The sequence below is a fragment of the Aspergillus udagawae genome, assembly GCF_001078395.1.
Source record: "Aspergillus udagawae IFM 46973 DNA, scaffold_6, whole genome shotgun sequence".
NCBI classification, from domain to species: domain Eukaryota; kingdom Fungi; phylum Ascomycota; class Eurotiomycetes; order Eurotiales; family Aspergillaceae; genus Aspergillus; species Aspergillus udagawae.
Genome location: NW_025091269.1, coordinates 2,254,402 through 2,274,960, shown reverse-complemented (window position 1 = coordinate 2,274,960; position 20,559 = coordinate 2,254,402). Strand labels below are relative to the sequence as shown.

At 53.4% G+C, this 20,559-nt stretch overlaps 11 protein-coding genes across 11 annotated transcripts; 3 read left to right on the top strand and 8 right to left on the bottom strand.

Moving 5' to 3' along the window:
• Positions 1–341: 341 nt before the first annotated feature.
• Aud_008549 (HMG-box domain-containing protein) lies at positions 342–1,443 on the bottom strand (the record flags this gene model as incomplete). Its single annotated transcript, XM_043293423.1, has 3 exons — positions 342–455; positions 527–829; positions 886–1,443. The coding sequence occupies 3 exons, from the start codon at positions 1,441–1,443 to the stop codon at positions 342–344; spliced, it is 975 nt and encodes a 324-aa protein (XP_043149358.1).
• A 480-nt stretch (positions 1,444–1,923) lies between these two features.
• Positions 1,924–5,778, top strand: Aud_008548 (DEAD/DEAH box RNA helicase; the record flags this gene model as incomplete). The annotated part of the gene is made up of 5 exons (XM_043293422.1): positions 1,924–2,067; positions 2,141–2,449; positions 2,510–2,939; positions 3,001–5,442; positions 5,504–5,778. The coding sequence occupies 5 exons, from the start codon at positions 1,924–1,926 to the stop codon at positions 5,776–5,778; spliced, it is 3,600 nt and encodes a 1,199-aa protein (XP_043149357.1).
• A 202-nt stretch (positions 5,779–5,980) lies between these two features.
• Aud_008547 (uncharacterized protein) lies at positions 5,981–6,449 on the bottom strand (the record flags this gene model as incomplete). The annotated part of the gene is made up of 2 exons (XM_043293421.1): positions 5,981–6,142; positions 6,219–6,449. The coding sequence occupies 2 exons, from the start codon at positions 6,447–6,449 to the stop codon at positions 5,981–5,983; spliced, it is 393 nt and encodes a 130-aa protein (XP_043149356.1).
• Positions 6,450–8,182: 1,733 nt separating this feature from the next.
• Positions 8,183–10,153, top strand: Aud_008546 (C2H2-type zinc finger protein; the record flags this gene model as incomplete). Its single annotated transcript, XM_043293420.1, has 6 exons — positions 8,183–9,479; positions 9,531–9,671; positions 9,718–9,794; positions 9,858–9,885; positions 9,933–9,995; positions 10,047–10,153. 6 exons carry the CDS (start codon positions 8,183–8,185, stop codon positions 10,151–10,153), a joined length of 1,713 nt encoding a protein of 570 aa, XP_043149355.1.
• A 223-nt stretch (positions 10,154–10,376) lies between these two features.
• Positions 10,377–11,040, bottom strand: Aud_008545 (uncharacterized protein; the record flags this gene model as incomplete). Its single annotated transcript, XM_043293419.1, has 2 exons — positions 10,377–10,725; positions 10,796–11,040. 2 exons carry the CDS (start codon positions 11,038–11,040, stop codon positions 10,377–10,379), a joined length of 594 nt encoding a protein of 197 aa, XP_043149354.1.
• Positions 11,041–11,299: 259 nt separating this feature from the next.
• On the bottom strand, positions 11,300–12,255 carry Aud_008544 (SDR family NAD(P)-dependent oxidoreductase; the record flags this gene model as incomplete). The annotated part of the gene is made up of 2 exons (XM_043293418.1): positions 11,300–12,135; positions 12,204–12,255. 2 exons carry the CDS (start codon positions 12,253–12,255, stop codon positions 11,300–11,302), a joined length of 888 nt encoding a protein of 295 aa, XP_043149353.1.
• Positions 12,256–12,631: 376 nt separating this feature from the next.
• Aud_008543 (TIM-barrel enzyme family protein) lies at positions 12,632–13,598 on the bottom strand (the record flags this gene model as incomplete). Its single annotated transcript, XM_043293417.1, has 3 exons — positions 12,632–13,237; positions 13,307–13,452; positions 13,511–13,598. 3 exons carry the CDS (start codon positions 13,596–13,598, stop codon positions 12,632–12,634), a joined length of 840 nt encoding a protein of 279 aa, XP_043149352.1.
• Positions 13,599–13,868: 270 nt separating this feature from the next.
• Positions 13,869–15,158, top strand: Aud_008542 (Tm-1-like ATP-binding domain-containing protein; the record flags this gene model as incomplete). Its single annotated transcript, XM_043293416.1, has 1 exon — positions 13,869–15,158. The coding sequence occupies one exon, from the start codon at positions 13,869–13,871 to the stop codon at positions 15,156–15,158; it is 1,290 nt and encodes a 429-aa protein (XP_043149351.1).
• Positions 15,159–15,588: 430 nt separating this feature from the next.
• Aud_008541 (adenosylhomocysteinase) lies at positions 15,589–17,152 on the bottom strand (the record flags this gene model as incomplete). Its single annotated transcript, XM_043293415.1, has 5 exons — positions 15,589–16,028; positions 16,083–16,684; positions 16,735–16,861; positions 16,917–17,049; positions 17,114–17,152. The coding sequence occupies 5 exons, from the start codon at positions 17,150–17,152 to the stop codon at positions 15,589–15,591; spliced, it is 1,341 nt and encodes a 446-aa protein (XP_043149350.1).
• A 502-nt stretch (positions 17,153–17,654) lies between these two features.
• Positions 17,655–18,828, bottom strand: Aud_008540 (uncharacterized protein; the record flags this gene model as incomplete). The annotated part of the gene is made up of 3 exons (XM_043293414.1): positions 17,655–18,042; positions 18,098–18,557; positions 18,609–18,828. The coding sequence occupies 3 exons, from the start codon at positions 18,826–18,828 to the stop codon at positions 17,655–17,657; spliced, it is 1,068 nt and encodes a 355-aa protein (XP_043149349.1).
• A 542-nt stretch (positions 18,829–19,370) lies between these two features.
• On the bottom strand, positions 19,371–20,350 carry Aud_008539 (uncharacterized protein; the record flags this gene model as incomplete). The annotated part of the gene is made up of 4 exons (XM_043293413.1): positions 19,371–19,780; positions 19,832–20,082; positions 20,129–20,242; positions 20,289–20,350. 4 exons carry the CDS (start codon positions 20,348–20,350, stop codon positions 19,371–19,373), a joined length of 837 nt encoding a protein of 278 aa, XP_043149348.1.
• Between the last annotated feature and the right edge of the window lie 209 nt (positions 20,351–20,559).

Below are 20,559 nucleotides of genomic sequence, written 5' to 3'. Positions count from 1 at the left end.
GGCAATCAATCGTCCTTGCAATGGGACGCAGCCATACGTGCTTATGTGTATCGAGGGCAATCAGGACCATAATATCATTTGTCTACAGGAATCACGAACGCACATAGCCCATGGATCAGAGGAATCAATAAAGTACAGAATAAGACAGCTGGCCGAGGTGTATCAAGAGAGACCGCAGTGGAAAAAAGTCACCGGATAAAGGGCACAGACAGGACGAAGATACCTACGGGGTACATGTAAGCCATAAAGAGGACAATTCTTTCCCGCATTCCAAACTCGGGCATGATTTGCGACGATCCCTTGAGGTGAGGTGACAATATCTTTTAGTAAAAGCATTGATCTCAAGGACTTGGAGACGCGGTTGTTGAGCGAGAAGTTGATGGTTCTTCACCATAGACTGCAAAGTATTCTTGGCGGTACCGCTCACGATCCTCTTCAGCTTGTCTGAGGTATTTCTAGAAGGGCTCTGTCAGCTTCATTGATCGATGGCTGATGGCTGCCGGCGGAAAGACAGATCCAAACATACCTCCTTCTCCGTAGATGTCAGGCCTTTCCATTCCTCTGTTACGCGCACTGCGATATCCTTGGCCTTCATATATTTGAAGTCGCCCTCGGCAGTCCGGTCCAGCATGTAAAGCAGGTATGCCGTACGAGGCCGCTTGACCTGCCGATCGTCACGGAGAAGTCGAAGAGATGTGTTCTTAATCTTGTTGAGTCTGCGGCGTGCTGCATTGGCGTCTCTGATCTGAAGAGGAGTGTGCTGGTGGATCCATGCGTCATAAGCTGCCGCATTGGCAGCTTTATTAGCTTCTGCCTCGGCCGCAATACGCTAAATTGTAGAGATCAGTGATTGTACAGTGGTGGGTTGATCTATCCCGAACGTACCTCACGCTCTTCCGCGCTGATGGACTGCGCGAGTTGGGAACATTGCGCGACGAAGTCTGGTCCTTTGACGCCGCGTGCATGAATCTCTTTGGACACCGTTGCGATAGCGAGATTCCAAGGATTCTCTATAAGTTTTTTGGGAGGTTCCAGCGCTGTCTTCTTGAGCTGCTTGACCAGTTCCTTCACCTTCTCGGCTTTCTTGGCTTCCTTCTGCTTGTCTGTCATCTTCTTGCGGGGCTTCGGCTTAGCTTTAGCTTTAGCTTCCGAGCTGCCTTTCTTCGTGGTCTTCTTGCCAGTTTTGGATCCTTTCGCCTTTGTTGTCTCGGTCTCATCATCGGGAGTACTTGTAGTCGCAAAGGAACTGATCAAAGGGCGTGATAGAATGACTGAAGGGCGGATTGTTTTCGTAATCGGGTTCACGAGCTGACGGTTCGTAGAGACACAAATGCGTCGGACAAGGCCATTGGCGATGGCCACGCGAGAGGGGTGAACCAAGGCATTGCTGCGATGAAGGTATCGGAGGATGCCCCCTCCGCCTTGGATTATATTTCGAGGCATATTCTGAACTCAAATCGAAGTTACGCGCACCAATGTCCCAAGGGTCAAGGTGGAAAGAAATCCAGGAATCGCAGTAAGATGGGCAGGTCGTCCTAGCTAAGCAAGAGCTCTTGGCTGCAGTGGTTAGCTAGCCACAGATGAAACCGGGGGGGCTGGGTCACGTCCTTGGTTCGTTTGGGGAATTCCGAATTGGGGATAGTACCTCACGTGACGTAGATCATACATTGCATCACGTGAGACGCGTTGCGGGCATTGACTTGACACTACTTCCAAGATAGACTTCAAGGAAGAACCACAGCCCGAGCGAAAACCAATCACTTACATCGCCACCAACTCACTACTACCAGTACCGATTATTGATTACCCGTCAACAACAGTTCAACAGCCGATGGAAGGGTAATAAATTGCTTTACTTTTCTGACTACGTGCTCGAGTTTCTTTGGAGTTTCAGTAATACTCACTCATCGTTGGCCTGCAACAATGGCTCGCCACGGGGATACTCGCTCACCATCACCTGTAGGCAGCACATACTCTTCATCCAGACGGAGTCGCAGAGATGATGATCGCTACGAGAAAAGCAGGCGAGATGATGGGAGGAGTTATCGGAGATCTCGTAGCCCTGAGGTATGTCCCTTGCCGCTTCAGTCGCTCAATTTCTGGTTTCTGTATCATTATCCTAACGTCACAACTTCCACAGAGACGATACCGCGACCGTGACCGCGATTCATACCGGAGACGTGACCGCTCCGTAGACAGACGCGACGATCATCGGGATGAAGATAGCTATCGACCAAGCCGGAGGGATCGTTCTCGCGAACGACGTCGTTCAAGAGATAGAGGCGATGACCGGGATCACCGCCGGAAAAGTCGCGAAAGAGATTATCGAAGCAGGCGAGATGATTCCCGCGACCGGGCTCGGAGGCGAACAGACGATTCTGCTGACTTGAAGCACAAGTCTAGACGGGACGATAGTCGGACAAGGAACCTGGATTCCAAGTCGCGAGAGGTAAGCTCGACTTATATGCTCTTGAAAATATCTATGAAGCTGATGCTAATAAGTGGATAGGCCTCGAAGCCATCCACCCCTGCGCCCGCGGCTCCAACCGAGGACGAGAAAAGAGCTGAAAGGCTGGCAAAATTAGAAGCCTGGAAGCAAAAGCAAGCTGCTGAGAGAGAACGGAAGCAGCGCGAAGCCGCTGCAGCTGGCGGAGCAAGAAGTATCTTGGAAGAGATAGATAGGAAGTCGGGTCTATCACCGGCTGTTGGCTCTCCGCAGTCTCCAGCGACGCCTACCACAGATGCCACTCCTGCTCCGTATGCTGGCAAATTTGACCCAAAGGCTATTGTACGAAATGCGGCACCGGTCCCAAGTGCACCGTCTGTGCTTGGTAACGATGTCGCCGTTCCTCAGTCTGCCAAAGCGTCCGCTTCCTTTTCCTCCATGAATAATCATGTACAAGCTAACAAACCTCCAGCCGCCATCAGCACTACTTCATGTAAGTCATCTATTCCCGTCATAAGGTTGTTTTTTCAAACTGCTAATCGTTTCTTGTGCAGCTACGTTGACAGCAAAACGGAATGTTGGCGGTTTTGGGTTAGGCGCTAGGCAAGTTGCAGATGCGGAGAAATCGTCGGCAGTTAAGACTCTCGGTTTTGGTGAAGAGGAAGCCAAACGAAAGAAATTGGAGCGTTTACCGACCCCGCCACTAGAGGACGCGAAAGATGAGACGGTGGCTGAGGATGCCGCGGTAGAGGATGAAGATGATGTCGACATGCAGGACGGTGGGACTGAGGAGGAGAATGCGGCCGCCGCTCGAGCTGCTGCGGAACGGCGTGAAGAACGCTTGCAGAGTGAAGCTCTGCGGGCCCAGTCAAAAGAGGCTGCGCCTCAGCCCAACGGTGACGTCGAGATGAATGACGTCCCTCACCAACCAGAATCCGAGCAAATGGAGGTCGATGCAGCGGAGGAGGAAGTTGATCCACTAGATGCTTTCATGTCGGAACTGGCCGAGACCGCTCCGCCAAAGAAGACATCTGGCGCCAGATTTGCCAAAGCGAAGGAACAGCAGCCCGAGGCGATCTTCGGCGACGAACACGATGTGGATTTGACCGCCGTGGGCGAGGGTGATGCTGATGACTTTCTTGCGATTGCTAACAAAGCTAAGAAGAAAAAGGACATCCCTGCCGTTAACCATGAAAAGATGGAATACGAGCCCTTCCGTAAGAAGTTTTACAACGAGCCTTCCAACTTGGCTGAAATGACCGATGAAGAAGCTGCCAGCTTACGGCTGGAACTTGACGGAATCAAAGTGCGCGGAGTTGACGTGCCCAAACCGGTTCTGAAATGGACACAGTGCGGGTTGGGCGTGCAGACGCTGGATGTTATTCAAAGGCTCGGCTACGAGAATCCCACCTCAATTCAATCACAGGCCATTCCTGCGATTATGTCTGGCCGCGATGTGATCGGTGTGGCCAAGACTGGTTCAGGTAAAACAATCGCTTTCCTGATTCCTATGTTCCGACATATCAAAGACCAACGGCCGCTGGAGAACATGGAAGGACCTATTGGCCTTATCATGACACCCACACGTGAGCTTGCGACTCAGATCCACAAGGATTGCAAGCCCTTCTTGAAGGCGTTGAATCTTCGGGCCGTTTGTGCGTATGGCGGTGCTCCCATCAAGGACCAGATTGCCGAACTGAAGCGTGGCGCCGAGATTGTTGTGTGTACCCCGGGACGGATGATTGACCTTCTAGCGGCGAATGCGGGCAGAGTCACTAATCTGCGGAGAGTCACCTATGTTGTCTTGGACGAAGCGGATCGCATGTTTGATATGGGCTTCGAGCCCCAAGTCATGAAGATCATGGCCAATATCCGACCCGATCGACAGACCGTGCTGTTTTCGGCCACCTTCCCTCGGAACATGGAGGCTTTGGCCCGTAAGTCGTTGACCAAGCCGATTGAGATCGTTGTCGGTGGCAAAAGCGTTGTCGCGCCTGAGATCACCCAGATTGTGGAGGTGCGCAACGACGACACAAAGTTTGTACGACTATTGGAGATCTTGGGCAACTTGTACTCGGATGACGCCAACGAAGATGCACGTGTTTTGATCTTCGTTGACCGCCAGGAAGCTGCGGATACTCTCCTTCGAGAGCTGATGCGTAAGGGCTATCCTTGCATGTCCATTCACGGAGGCAAAGACCAAATTGATCGGGATTCTACGATTGAAGATTTCAAGGCCGGAATTTTCCCCATTTTGATTGCCACCTCTGTCGCCGCCCGAGGTCTAGACGTGAAGCAGCTGAAGCTCGTTGTCAACTACGATGCGCCGAACCATCTGGAAGACTACGTTCACCGTGCTGGACGAACTGGTCGTGCCGGCAATACGGGAACGGCAGTCACGTTCCTGACCGAAGAACAAGAGCGCTATTCGGTGGATATCGCCAAGGCTTTGAGGCAGAGTGGACAGAAGGTGCCTGAACCCGTCCAAAAGATGGTCGATTCCTTTTTGGAGAAGGTCAAAGCGGGCAAGGAGAAAGCCAGCGCTTCTGGATTCGGAGGAAAGGGTCTGGAGCGCCTCGACCAAGAGCGAGATGCAGCTCGGATGCGAGAGCGGCGGACATACAAGACAGGCGAGGAGGGTGAAGATGAGGAAGAAAAGGAAGAGAAGGCCGAGAAGGCGGACGAGCGGTTCAGCAAAGCTGTATCCTCGGTGCAATCTGCTGCTGCCGCCGCCGCCGCCACCACCACCACCACAACAACCGCCTTGCCCGGTGTTCCCAAGGGTATCGATCTTGATGGCAAGATTACGGTTCACAGGACCGAGAAAGACCCGGCGGGCGCGTCGAAGAACCCGTTGGACAAGGTGGGCTCGGCCGTCGCTGATATTCATGCCCGTCTCAGCCGTGCTGGAGTCATGCGGTCTGGTGTGCCCATCGATAACCGCGGACCTGATGCGGGAGCTTTCCATGCAACCTTGGAGATCAACGATTTTCCTCGTAAGTTATTCCCCGTAATTGTCAGTTAGAGGACAGGCGCTAACTTGTTTCCGCAATACAGAAAAAGCTCGTTGGGCCGTTACCAACCGTACCAACGTGGCCAAGATTCTGGAGGCTACTGGCACCTCTATCACCACCAAAGGAAGTTTCTATCCTACCGGCAAGGAGCCTGGACCGGGCGAGAACCCGAAGCTGTATATTCTTGTTGAAGGGGACACGGAACTCGCCGTGACGAATGCCATGCGGGAGTTGATGCGGTTGCTCAAAGAGGGTACCCTGGCCGCTGCCGATAGCGACGCGAGAGCACCAGTGGGAGGACGTTACAACGTTGTCTGAGACTGTACGTCTAGCTGGTTGTATCATATTCGTGATGGTCTGATCTTTATAGACATGCATTGCCAATGTCTCCGTTCATAATGTGCAAGCAGTATAATACGCATGAGTAAAGAACATCAATATCTATACAGTATATTTACGCCAATATACTCCAAAACACCCACAAGTTCAGCGTAGGTCGCGTAAGTCGATGACTTTCGCCCTAATTCCAATTCCTTGCCTTACTCGATTCATCCATATGCCTGGCAGCAGTCTGCTCCCTACTCACTTCGGTCAAGGTCTGCGCCTGCGTCTGAGCCTTTTGCGCCGCAAGTTTCGACCCTAATTTCCCCTTTTGCGCACTTGCCGCCGACTCGGCGCGTTTCTTTGGCATCGTCCAGTCAGCCAGCCTCGTCATAAGACATATCCGCAATAACTCCCCATCAGGGTGTTTCACTCACCTGCGCCGCTATCGCGGCATTCGTCCGCGCGTCAGCCCTCTCCGCATCTGGAACCTCCGGCGCAGTCTCGCCTAGTGTCCTCCCGGGTGACTTGAAAGGTGCCTTTGATTTCGCGGGGAGCGGGGCGCGCGGGGCAGCGTTGGGCGGGGGATTGGCGGCTGAGCCGAGGACGCGGCCGGGGCGGGAGGAGGGCTCGGCTTCGTTTTTGGAGGTGGAGCAGAGGTTTCCCATTTGTTGGGATTGGAGCGTTTGATGTTGAAATGCCGGGTGGTGAGGTGAGGCGGGTACGATGAGATACGGTATCGATATCGACTAGAGACGGGTGAAGTGGGTGTTGTTTCGGACGGAGGAGGTGGAATGGATCGGGCTGGAGGAGCGTAATGGATGGTCTTGTTTCCGATTCGATGCAATTAGATTACGATGTACAGTGAGATGACCAGATAGCTTGTTGATTCGAGTGGTGCACCTGGTGTTGGTGTTGGTGTTGAGTGCGGAGTGTCCGTTAAGTTGGAGGCTTGGAGACTATTAGACTAGTGGAGATCATGGTGGAATGACGATCCGGAGGGGACTAGGGGGCGGTGCGCACGTGGCTGCCAGTCGGTCCGTGTACCATGCCATTGCTGGAGAAGAACAGGGCCACCAGAGTATGAGTAGCTAGATAGTAGATGTAGATCCTCAAGAAGAACGAACGATTTCCCCTCATACTGTGGATTTAAGATGTAATGATACTATAGCCTTTTGCCTTTCTACTCAACAGCGGTGAGCCGCAATGGCGTCAGATAACTACGGGTGATCGAATGGAGGGAGCTTCAATTAAACTAAACAAAGACAGTGCGATATCTTCTGCAGCCCGAGAAGTCGGGGTGAGGACCTTACTACTTAGTGATAAGCATAGACAAAGAGAGCATCGTAAGTTTCAATCTCAAGCTCGCCTTCAGTCTGGCAAGAGTATCATGCAACGAGGCAGATGTCTAGTTAACTAATCAAAATGGATTAGTTACCTAACACAAAGCGGTAACTATCATCCGGCAGAATCAGACTGTGGAAGACTTTTCCACTCTAACCATGGAATATTCTCGATGCAGTGTGATTTGTAGACGACTGAAAGTGATGATTAAGAGATTTTTAAAGAGAATAGTTACTACCTGTCTGACACCTAGTTAATCCAATTTTCCCGGTTATAGTCTCGCTCGCGATTTTGGAGTCGCCAGTGATAAGCGGACCGGAGGTAGATAATTCAGGCGGTACGATTCGCTGGCCGAGAGGGCGGGCATGACGCTGTTTCCCCCAAGGTCCTCACTACAGATTGCTCCGGAGTAGGTGCTCGCTCGCAGGGTCCTCACTCTCCTGCTCGCTTGTTTTTGATTGTACGTATCCTGTCACTGTGTATGGATGGGGTCAGGTAGCACCCCACGCCCCCCATATGCAAGAATCTTACTGAGGTACGTCTTATTCTAGGCTCAAATGCGAGTACTGCGCTAATCTTCATGTCTACGGAGTAGGTAGTCCCTGTTCCCTCAGGGTATTGCCGGGATCCGTCTCCCTACAAGTTGCTCGCACAGATCTGGATGTCACTCTTCGTCGAATTTATACACGTGGGAAGCCCCCAAGGTCCTCTTGGATTTGCACACAGCAGGCGGCCAATCCTATGCTCTGGCCTTGATTGCTTCACTGCTTCATTCCTACCATTCTCTCGGCTTAACCCTTTCTCCCATTATTGCATTTGCAGTAGTGATTGATCGCATTGTGGTAGGTGCTCGCGGCTTTGTACCTGTTGCCTCTGCCCTACCGTGTCCTGCCCTGTGCAGCCAATGTGGAACTGACTCGTACTAACGTCCCCCAGTGCTATCATCCCTCCTTTTGATCATCTCCCCTCCCTCTCTTCTTTTCCTCTTCACGGTGTTCCCTATTCTTCATTCTTCGAGGCCTGAGAAGATCCCATTGCCAGCGGATCTTCCCTCTCTATGTCTTCTCACACCAAGAAAGATGATTTCTGCCTCGAGTGTCACTGGGAGGCCTTTCATCTAGATGGTAAGGATTCCCAGGACGCCGCGGAGACCTCCGCTCAGCCGCCAGATTGGAGTTGTTTGGACGAGGACCATCATCACGCTTCGCTGACGCACTGTGCCGCAATCGACGAGGCGTGTTGCGATGTTGATGACTGTTCCGTTACCTGTCCTTCTGTTTGTGACGGCTTCGCGGAATGTGATGAGGCGACTGCTTGTTCCGTATCGCACTGTGACGACCAGAATTGCGAAGGTGCGGACGCTGTCTGCTTTGATGAACACTGCTTCAGCTTCGCCGACCACAGCGGGCAGGCCGCCGAGCATAACAATCTAGAGTCACTGCTGGGAGTGGGACAGCCGCTGTCGTTGGAGGCCTGCGGCCTACTCCCGTCATCGACCATCGATCAGAATCAAGTCCATCCGCCATTGAAACCTACAGAAAATGCCACATCGGACCTTGTCAACTCGGCACTGTCCACGGACGCTCTATTTCCGTTCCCAGCAACATTCCCACACTGTCATCCGTCGTATCCTCACTTCCACTGTCATACTCTACCCCGAGATTCGCCCAATCACCTTGGGAATGTGCCATTTCCCCTGCCGAATAATGTCGATCCGGCGGATGTATTCCAGATGCTTGGAATGTGCCCCAGCGTGTCTGCCTGTCCTGAACCCCACACCCACGAGGACCAGAACTGCCACATCCATCTAAGCAAACTGGACAACGGCTCGACCGACTCCTTCTCGTGCTTTCACCTGCCATCCACTCCACACGATTCGTCCAAAGCGTCAGTCAATGTCAACGGGAATGTGCCGCTCAAGGGACCATGCCGCTCGCATCATCGGTGTCGAATTCACCCACACGCGCATGTTCACCCGTACGGACCCTACTCCGCGTATTCCCGGCAGTCCCGATCGAGCGTCAGTTCACAACTGATGTCCAGTCCGGGCGAGACGCCCCCGCCGTTGGAGGGTGGTGCCTCGTCGGTATTGACCAGCCCGGGGTTCTCGTCCGTTGACGGGGAAGTACATATTTGCAAATGGACCACCACGAGCCACGGTGTCAAGAGATCCTGCGGAGCGACGTTTTCCGATGCCTGCGCGCTCCAGGAGCATCTGGTTGCAACCCATATGGGGACTGTGGAAGGGGCAAAGGGTGCCGGCTACTATTGCTGTTGGGAAGGATGTCATCGCCCGGACGAGCCTTTCTCCCAAAAGTCGAAACTGCAGGGACATTTTCTGACGCACAGTAACTGTAAGTTCATTCGTTTATGAGGTTCAAGCCGAAACTGACAGTCCTCCATAGATAAAAACTTCAAATGTTCGGTTTGTGGCAAGCTGTTTGCTCGACAAGCGACGCTGGAGCGACACGAACGAAGCCACCGAGGGGTGAAGCCATACCAGTGTGCCGAATGTGGCAAGTCATTCACTGACAGCAGTGAACTAAGTAAGTTACTTGATTGTGCGTCACTAGTAGGATGCTGACTCGGTAGAAACGCATTCACGGACGCATACGGGCGAGAAGCCGTTCAAGTGCACATTTCCCGGATGCAACTTTCAGACGGGCGATGTAAGTCACTTCCTTTGCTGGAGAATGGCATGTTAGCATGTAAGCATGTACTAACATCTACAGTCGTCCAACATGTCGAGCCATCGACTAAGTATGTTCCTCGCTTATTGGGTGGTAGTACATGGCTGACGAGTATAGCACACGGAGAACGGAAACACAAATGCAATTTTCCTGGATGCAGCAAAAGTTTTACTCGGCCTGGTACGTTGTTTGACCATTGGTAGGGTGCCAGTATTGACTTTGACTTTGAAGACCAATTGAAACGGCATATTCGCACGACACACAAAGCAAACAGCACGGCCTTTCCATCCCCGTCGCCGCTCTCCGACCAATTTGCATTCCCCCTTGGCACTGTTTGATAAATACCCTTTTCTTCATCACATTGGAGTTAGACAAGGCGGTATACGGAATCTGGGGATAAAAGTTTATGCAATTGTATGCAATTGCCCGGCGTTGGAGGGAATACTTTCAAATGATGATACCAATCACGATATGAAATGTATACTAGCAGCAGCGCAGCTAGCAGCTATAATGACTCAACTTTATCAGATGGCCCCAGCCTGACTTTCTTTTCTGGACCAATCACTCCGCATGAGCCCTCTCCTCCAAACCCTCTACAGCATTCCTCAATTCCCTCACCCGCTGTCCAACCCGCCTCCGCACCTCGTCGCGCACACGCGCCGGGATCTCCGACGGATCGAAATTGGTATTCACCACCTGACCCTGCTCATCGGCATTGCCATCACCCTGCTGTATCTCCTGCGGCGCATGCGACTCGGCCGTCGTGGCGATGCCGGTCGTGTAGAGGCTGTACACAGCAAGCAGCTGGTTGAGGGCGTCGCGGGCAGATTCGCGGTCCGAGGCGGCGTAGATGGTGGAGCTGGCGGTGCTGTCTGTGGCGATTTCGAATTCGTCCTTGGCGGTTTCGTAGCTATCTCTTGTTAGATTTGTCTCCCTTGTATTGAAAGGGGGAGGGGAAGGGGAAGGAAGGGAAGGAGTACAGTTCTTGGAGTTCTTCGACGAGGAGGTCAGCCTGGGATTTACCGGTGGAGAAGCTCCTTGTTGATGTTGGAAGTTTCCCGAGGGAAGATATAGTTGCGAGGGGTGAACCCCTCAAGGGATGGGTGGATAGAGGTCGGAGGGCGATGGATGGAGTGATGGAGGCGCGGAGGACGCGGCAGGGTAGAGGTTTGGCGAGTCGGTGGGTTAAGCGGAGGTTCGATAGATTGAATCGAAGGGAGGTCATTTTCTTTTTGTATCTAATCTATTGATTTCAGATACGAATATGGACGGGACGAGAGCTGAGGACCATGAGGTGGAATTGGAGATGTGAAGCTGTGAGCTGCGGAGTTTGAGGAAATGGAAATTGTTGACGATGATGACATCAGTTACTGTCTCGTCTCGTGTGTTTTCCCCGTTACAAGGGTACTACGGCGACAATGTGATGATTTTGGTGTCATATGTACCACGACAATTGACGTCTATCTCTGCGAGGCACAGAACTACTAGAATCCCATTCGCATACCACCATTGGCACACACCACACTCCCCGTACACCAAAGACCATCCGCCGTACACAGCATCCCCACCACCCCCGCAATCTCACTAGTGAACGCCGGCCGCCGCCCACCCATCTTCTCCTTGATCAAGCGGATCTGTTCCTCGCTCAACTCCTTCAGCTGCGGATCGTCCTCGACCATCTTGCTCAGCGGCGTCGCATCCTGGAACCCCTGCATCTGCTTCCAGAACTCCTCCCCAGTCGCGAAATACATGTCCCCGATGACCGGGCCAGGGTTCACGGCGTTGACCGTCGCGCGGTCGGCGAGTTCGCGCGCCCAGGTGCGCGTCATGGCCTCGAGCGCGGCCTTGGTCCCGCCGTAGACACTCTGGCCGGTGAACCCGATACTCGAGGAGACGGAGGAGATGTTGACGATGCGGCCGGAGCGATCGGTTGGGAGGAACTGCGCGCACGCCTGCGTGAGCAGCAGCGGGGCGAGCACGTTGATGCTATAGTGCCAGTTGAAGTACTCGCGGTCGATGGGGCCCTTGACGGGGTCGTTGAGGAAGCGGTCTGCGCTGACGCCGGCGTTGTTGATGAGCACGTCGATCTGGAACTTGCCCTCGGGCGAGGTGAAGTGTTGTTTGGCGGCCGCTAGAATCTGGGGGACGGCTTCTTCGGCGTGGAGGAGGTCGGCCTGCACGGCGACGCAGCGGATGGAGTGCGTCGAGGCCAGCGAGGCGCAGAGCTCCTCTGTGCGAGCGCGGGAGGATTCAGAGGTGAAGTTGAGGAGGAGCGAGCAGCCTTTTGCGGCGAGGTTCCGGGCGATTGCCTCGCCGATGCCTGTTTCGTTAGCTGAGAGCCTGTGGCCGGATGGTGTAGTGTAGATGTGTGTAGACCTGTAGACTTACCCCGGGAGCCCCCAGTGACAATACCAAATTTTCCCTCCAAAGGTCGCGACATTTTTGTAGTCTTGAGTGTATGATTTTAAGATGGATATGCTCACTTCAAGGCAATGAATTAATGCTAGTTATATAGGTCTCTAGTTGCAACCGTCACAAATTTTCATCAATGACAGCGGGGTCACCCCTCGTTAAATACAGCTACAGATAATCACGCGGTCCACAGCATACATATCCAGCTTTCATCGCACCAGACCGTTTAGTCCAGTGAGTAACATTGCATGGGGTAGACACTCTACGGATAGAAAGTTAATAGCCGAGTCTGTTTGTGGATCCATCTTCTCCACTGTCTGTAACCACGGAGAATTTCCCGTTTGGGTCTCCGGTGGTTCATCATATCAATTCCACCCAGCACTGACTGAGGATATCTGACTAGACTACTGGCGGATCTTCAACCGCTTAAATGCTTGCGCATTCTCCTGAATCGCCAGTTCAACCGGTAACCTCTCCATACTACTCGCCCCAAAGAACCCATGCACCCCTCGCGTCCGACTCAGCACATACTCCGCGTCCTCAGGACCCGCCAGCGGCCCCCCATGACACAGCACAATCACCTCAGGATTAACCCTGGCGACTGCATCGCGGATCTCCTGAACAACAACAACACACTCGTCCAGCGACATCGCCGTCCGCGCCCCGATCGTCCCGGACGTGGTTAGCCCGACATGCACGACGATGACGTCGGCGCCCGCGCGCGCCATTTGCTCGCCCTCATCGACAGTAAAGACATACGGCGTCGTGACGAGGTCCATCTCGTGCGCCAGCCGGATCATCTCCACCTCCCGGTCGTAGCCCATCCCCGTCTCCTCGAGATTCTGCCTGAATTTCCCGTCGATGAGGCCGACCGTCGGGAAATTCTGCACGCCGACGAAGCCCAACTCGCGGAGCTGCGCCAGGAACGAGCGCATGTCGCGGAAGGGGTCTGTCCCGCACACGCCAGCGAGGACGGGCGTATGCTCCACCACGGGAAGGACTTCGTTTGCCTGATTTGCATTATTCAATATATAATTAAGGTATAGTGGTAGAGTGTATCTGTAGGGGAAAAGACGAACCATCTCGACAACGACCTGGTTGGCATCCGAGTATGGCATCATGCCAGCAAGCGACCCTCGTCCGGCCATCCGGAACCGGCCCGAATTGTAGACGAGGATCAAATCCGCGCCGCCTTTTTCGATGAACTTCGCAGAGAGACCGATTCCTGCGTATATCAGTTGGTGTTGGCTAGAAAGTCGAGTGAGTGGCAGTGTGGGACCAACCAGCTCCTGCGCCGACGATGATCGAGCCCTCGGCGATGGTCTGGCGGAGTCGAGCCAGGACTTCTTGACGGGTGGTTGGACGAGGCATTTTGATGCAATTATCTTACTTGTAGGTTGTTTCCTTCTCTGTGCTAGAGATAGATGAGAGACAGAAAACGACGCAGCTTAGATGCGGATGCATGGTGTGCCAACCCCCGCCTGCACTGCGTCATTGACGCTTAGTTGGAGCAGCTGCAGGAGGAGTCCACTCCACCTCGCTCAGGTCAGTTCTGAAAGATAGGTATATGGTTAGATTGGACTGTCTGTTCAATTGAACAATTTACACCTGGTGGTCGTAAACCAAAGTACAGCATCCATGATGGCCACCAAACCAACCGTCGTCCTCATCGGAACCTGCGACACCAAATGGGACGAATTATGCTTCACGCAGTCTCAACTCCTCACCCACAACACCTGCGCCGTCCTGATCATGGACGTCGGCCGCACCCCGAGCCTGCACAACTCCATCGCCATCAAACATCCCGACCTAACCAGCTCTGACACAAAAATATCGGATCTCCCCCGCCCAGAATACATCCACCGGATGACCACCCACGCCATCACAACCCTCACCACCCTCCATCGCACCGGCTCCATCCACGCCGTCCTGGGCATCGGCGGCTCCTGCGGCACCGCCCTCGCAACCGCCGCCATGCGCGCCGCCGTCCCAGTCGGCTTCCCCAAACTCATGGTCTCGACCATGGCCAGCGGCGATGTCGCGCCCTACGTCGAGGAAACCGACCTGACCCTCATGTACAGCGTCGTCGACGTCGCAGGGACGAACCGCATCCTGAACCGGATTCTGACGAACGCCGCCGCCGCCGTGGCCGGGATGGCTGTGTCGTATGCGTCGCAAGCGCAGGCGCAGAGCATGCAACAAGCTGACCGAAAGGATAGCAAGACTCGGATAGCCATCACCATGTTCGGGGTGACGACGCCAGCGGTGAACACCATCCGGGAGCGACTGCAGCAGACGCTCGACTGCGAGGTGTACGTGTTCCACGCGACGGGGGCCGGCGGGAAAGCGATGGAGCGGCTCATCCGCGAGGGCCAGCTCGACGCCGTGGTCGACCTCACCACGACCGAGGTCCCCGATGAGGTCGTCGGCGGCGTGCTCTCTGCCGGCCCGCGGCGTCTCATCGCGGCGGCCGAAGCGGGCCTCCCGCAGATCATCAGCGTGGGTGCCTGTGACATGGTCAATTTTGGGCCGCGGGAGACGGTGCCCGCGCGGTTTCGCGACAGCCAACGGCTGCTGTATGAGCATAACCCGACGGTGACGCTCATGCGGACGACGCCCGAGGAATGCGAGCGGATTGCCCGTTTCATGGCAGAGAAGCTCAAAGCCCATGTGGCTCACCCGGAACGAGTGCGGGTGATATTGCCCGCGGCGGGTATCAGCATGCTGGATACGCCCGGTCAGCCCTTCCACGACCGAGAAGCGGATGAAGCACTTTTCTCCACTCTCGAGCACGAGCTCGACGGGACAGGAATTGCAGTTCTGTCGGACAAGAGAGAAATCAATGACCCAGAGTTTGCCATCTCCGTAGCCGATTCCCTAGCAGATTTGTTGCGATCAAGTAATGAGCTCCGCAAGAGCCACACGAAGTGACGATACAATTACAAACCTACGATATAATGACGAAATTGTGATCAATGCACTGTGCATCTGTATTCAATGCATGTGAATGCATCGGTTTGGTATCATTTGACCCAACCTAGTCGGGTTGAATATTAAGAAAGAAATATCGAGAAATATCGGAGGCACTGTTGAATGCAAACATACTCCCAAGTAGACCCGCCCATACAGCAAATAGGAAAAGAAAAACCCCCATATATGCCCCTTTTATTGCCGTTGAAGACAAAATACTTTTGAGCTCTAAGTTGAGAGAACCCTTTATGTTGTTCGTAACATCGTGATCATGTTGAAAAGGTCTATGTGTTAAGGTATATCAAGCGTCGACGCCATCGAGAAAGGAAGATGCTTAGTAGCGGTAGCTGCAAACATTAGCTTGGACCAGACACAAAAGATCAGGCCGCACTTACATCTCGCTCTTGAAAGGACCGGCAATATCCAGACCAAGGTACTCGGCCTGAACGGGAGTGAGCTTGGAGAGCTTGGCATTGACGTGCTCCAGGTGGAGCAGAGCAACCTGCTCGTCCAGGATCTTGGGAAGAACGTAGACACCAACGGGCTTCTTGCCGGCGCTGCCGAACTCGATGTACTTCTTGCCAAACGCCTCGTCCTCGGCCTTGAACAGAGCAATCTGGGCAAGGACCTGGTTGGAGAAGGAGCAGGACATGACGAAGGACGAGTGGCCGGTGGCACAGCCAAGGTTGACCAGACGACCCTCGGCAAGGAGGATGATGTGGCGGCCGTTGGGCATCAGGTAGCGGTCAACCTGGGGCTTGATGTTCTGGACGGACTTGGCGTTGGCCTTGAGCCAGGCAACGTCAATCTCAATGTCGAAGTGACCAATGTCTGTGTTGATCAGTATATAAAAGTCATGGAAACTAGTGGAAACGCGTCACTTACTGCAGACAATGGCGTCGTTGCGCATAACCTCAAAGTGCTTGCCAACGAGAATGTCACGGCAACCGGTGGTGGTGACGAAGATCTGACCCTGGGGAGCAGCCTCCTCCATGGTGACCACCTGGTAGCCCTGGACAGCGGCCTGAAGGGCGTTGATGGGGTCAATCTCAGTAACGAGGACACGGGCACCCATGCTGCGGAGAGCATCGGCACAGCCCTTGCCGACATCACCGTAACCGGCAACAACGGCAACCTTGCCGGCAATCATGACATCGGTGGCACGCTTGATACCATCGATGAGGGACTCACGGCAACCGTACAGGTTGTCGAACTTGGACTTGGTGACCGAGTCGTTGACGTTGATCGCGGGAACAAGGAGCTTGCCCTCCTTGAGCATTCTGTAAAGGTGGTGGACACCGGTGGTGGTCTCCTCGGAGACACCGTAGCAGCCCTTGAGCATCTCAGGGTACTTGCTGTGGACGAGAGCGGTCAGATCACCACCATCGTCGAGGATGAGGTTGAGCTTCTGGCCATCCTTGAAAGCGTTGAGCTGCTGCTCCAAGCACCACTGGTACTCTTCCTCGGTCTCACCCTTCCAGGCGAAGCTATTATGATATTAGAGCTGGCCTGGTTTCAGAATGGCAGTTGAACTTACACAGGGACGCCGGAGGCAGCAATGGCGGCAGCAGCGTGGTCCTGAGTGGAGAAGATGTTGCAGCTGGTCCAGGTCACCTCAGCACCAAGGGCGGTGAGGGTCTCGATGAGAACAGCGGTCTGGATGGCTAAAACGCGAGTCAGATTTTAGTCTCTTAACCTCCCTTTCTGACATAAACATACTCATGTGAAGGCAACCGGCAATGCGAGCACCCTTCAGGGGCTGGTCCTCGGCGTACCTGCGACGGATAGCCATGAGACCAGGCATCTCAATCTCGGCGAGCTCAATCTCGCGGCGGCCAAAGGCAGCCAGAGACTAAAGGGGGTTAACATGCTGCATAGTATTGATTGTGAGAGGGAGGATCTAAGACGCCACGTACGATGTCGGCGACCTTGAACTTCAGAGCGGGGGCAGCCATGGTGATGATGAGAATGGATTAGGTAGTTAAGAAAAAGAAGCTGGACGAGATTAGTTAGGACAAGTCTCGATAACTGACTGACTGCAATTGAACAGAAGATGGGATAAGACGACTTACTGAAGGGGGTGATGAGGATGAAAAGAGGAGTGGAAGAGATCGAGGGAGGAGGGGAAGAGAAGAAATAAAAGGGAGAAACCAGCGGAGGGGAAAATCCTCCCAGGCACGTTCTCTGGCTACTGTCGGAGGGGAAACGCCGTTCGGACTCGGAGGGTTTTTGCGGCGGGGTACAGGTACCTCAGGCATCGAGGAACGCAAGTGTCGCTGCCTGAGGCCAGCTGTCCCTCGGGGTCCTCTGACCGCTCCTTTTACTGTCTTTGGAGTCACATTCATCGCCATAGTCAGTTTTACTCTCTCTCTGTGATTGGAATAAGTGCATTCTGTTTCTTTCTATGCTAGAGATAGCAACAGTAGCTGTGATGGCATAAGCATAATATATCCGTATTCAATCCATTGTCACCTGGCGCTCAATCATAATTCCCCCCGAGATAGACGACCCCCTGTCAGAGCGCTCCCTTGTCATCAGCTCCAAGTACTCCTCTTCCGTCTTTCCCCTGGTACTATGACTCTGACTAGGCGTACTATTCGTTCGGACCCACACATGGCTATGTTCTTGGTCCTGAGAACTGCTCTTCTGTCCTCGCTGTCGACGCCAGGTATTTCTCCAAATAAACTTAGCAAGCGGCTGATACGAGATCAAGCACGCAGCAATAAGATACATGCCCACCTCGACGAGAGTCCAGATGATCAACAATGCCGCGTTCCAGGTGTTGTCCGTGACGGCGTTGGTAGTGCTAAACGTAAAGAGGGCAATGAGGCCGGCGATGAGGCCCCTACACTCGTCAGCCCTCTACCACAACGCACCGTAAGAAGAACGGCTCGACTCACACACTTCCCAGCAAAAAGGTGATTAACAAACCAACCTTCAACCGCACGGTTGACTGCAACCGGACCACATGCGGGATAGGCAGGATGAGCATGATCACATCCGAGACGATATTCACGATCCGCGAGTATCGGAACCATGCATTGATGTTGACACAGTGCCCTTCCACAGTCGGGTCCCACAGTCGCCGGAGAGGGGTGCAGACAGCAAATCCCACCGCCGCACAACCGATGCAGTTGCCTATCATCAGCACGCCGGTGACATAGCAGGTAATGCGCGATGCGCGGTGCCGATTGAAGATGGAGATGTATAGGCTCAGCACGGCGAGTTTCGGGAGAATCACGACGAAGATGTAGAGGAATGCGATGGCGAGGAGGAATTTGGCCCAGGTCTGCATCATGACCGGATCAATAGCCATGACGCGCGCTTGATGGAGGCCTACGCCGCCATAGTGCATGTCTCCTGCAGTACGTCGTCACGTTATGTTCTTTGGCAGAGAAGATGGGGAGGTACCGATCGCCACAGATATCAACGCCACATAGAATATCCAGCCCAAGATAATGTACATATCATCATGATGGAAGCCAACACGTCCAATACGACGAGACACGAAGCGTAAGATGACTGCAGACGTACTCAGTACAAGAAAGGTGATCGCCACGCTCAGAAGGGCAGGTCGTCGATCCTCTGCAAGGTAAGCAGCCGAGTACTGGGTTCCATCTTGATCCGCCATCTGGTCGTCCTACTGGATTTTTGGCGCAATAAAGAAAGACCTAGTTGGAGGGGCCATATCACCTAACTGCTCATTGCTTTTGCCAGGAAGGCATCGAGGTTATGAATATCCCCAGTGGTAGTGCAGAATGCCATTCCGAAGAGTTTTTGCGCTGGCTTTGTGCGACCAACCTTCGCAATGACCGACGAGATGACACATTCTGTGAGGGGTAAGATGTAGGAATAGGAGTACACATTATACCCATGTCGGTATTTCTCGTCCGTACTCCCTTGCGTGATACGGGGCTACATTCCTGAAGTTGAGGCTGAATCGGCTCACCCTTCGGGGCTTGGTCAAATTTGGAATTATTGTATCACAAAAGGGGTGTAAGCATTGAGCGATGGCGACGGCGATCGCGAGGTGAAGCGACGGCGCATCATCGTCTTATGAGTATACCTACATCATTCTCTAAGCAGAGGCATGATATCATGTGAAAAACTATGAGACTACCTCCAAAGCCTACCGATGCGTGACGGTTCGATACCTACCAGGCTAAAGGCAGTCTACTGGCTCAGCTTCTGACCAACGACAGTGAGTCTAGTAAAAGCCAGAACAGATCCCTCCCGAGTCTCCTTTGCAGCCTCGGCCAAGGTCTGTCTAAGTTGCTGCACCATCTGCTCGTTCCCACCTGCTTTGTTTCGGGCTAAGACCTCCGTGGCCAACATCCCACACTCATGCAGTGCAACTGCCAAATGCGGTGGTGCATCCTTCACGTCTGATTCGACATTGGTGAACCCGCTCTGTGCAAAAAGCGAGGGCAGACTGGCACCCCACGCGGAACGAAGACGGGTATCGTTGGCCTGAAAAAGCTCCATTAACTTGACCTGCGCGTCCACCTTGATGTCTGGATTGATCTTCTCGACACGAAGCGAGGACATGTCGAAATCAGTCCACTGAAGATAACCTCCAGGCTCTGTAAACCAGCTGTTAGAAATATGAGAATTGTAGAAGCTGTTTGACGTACTGAGAAGTTTGAATAGATTGTCGAGGACACCCTTCAAGTCAGCCTGTTGGAGAACAAAGACGAAATGGCGAACATTAACCACGTCATAGACACCAACCAGGTGCTCAGGGACGTCGGCCTTGATATCCCAATGGTGAAGGCTCATGTTGGGCGGGAGCCAGTCGCGTGGAGGAGCAGCATCGAAGGAGATGTCAAGCCCATCCAGTTGGACAGTTGCAGGGAATTCGTCGGCCAAATCGGTAAGCCAGATTCTGTCAGTGTGAGTAGCTGCCATCGACAAATTCGACTGTGACATACCCAGTACCAGTTCCAACGTCTGCAATCCGTAGGTTTCTCACATCCTTGACGGGGATCGACGGGTGGATGCGGTATCCAAAAAGTTGGACGACCAAATAATGCTGCAGGTTGATGCTGCAAATGTAAGCAAGGCAGAATAGCAAAGTTCGAATGATCATACCGGTTGTTGTCCAAGTAGTCCCGGGTGAAAACGTATTCTGGAGAGGAAGACGTGATTGTCATGTTTGATTTGATAGGATTGGATTGTCGAAGGGACGAAATGAGGTGATGACGCTTTTGCTCGATAATGTCGAGAGACAGTCAACGATGGAAAATGGAAGGAGAGACGAGGTGCTGGTCGAGATTTTTCCTCCGAATATGAGCAAGTGAGCTATATAAGTGAAGGACTAGACCAGGTAGCTGCCCAAGGCCCTCAGGTACGCAAAAGCACG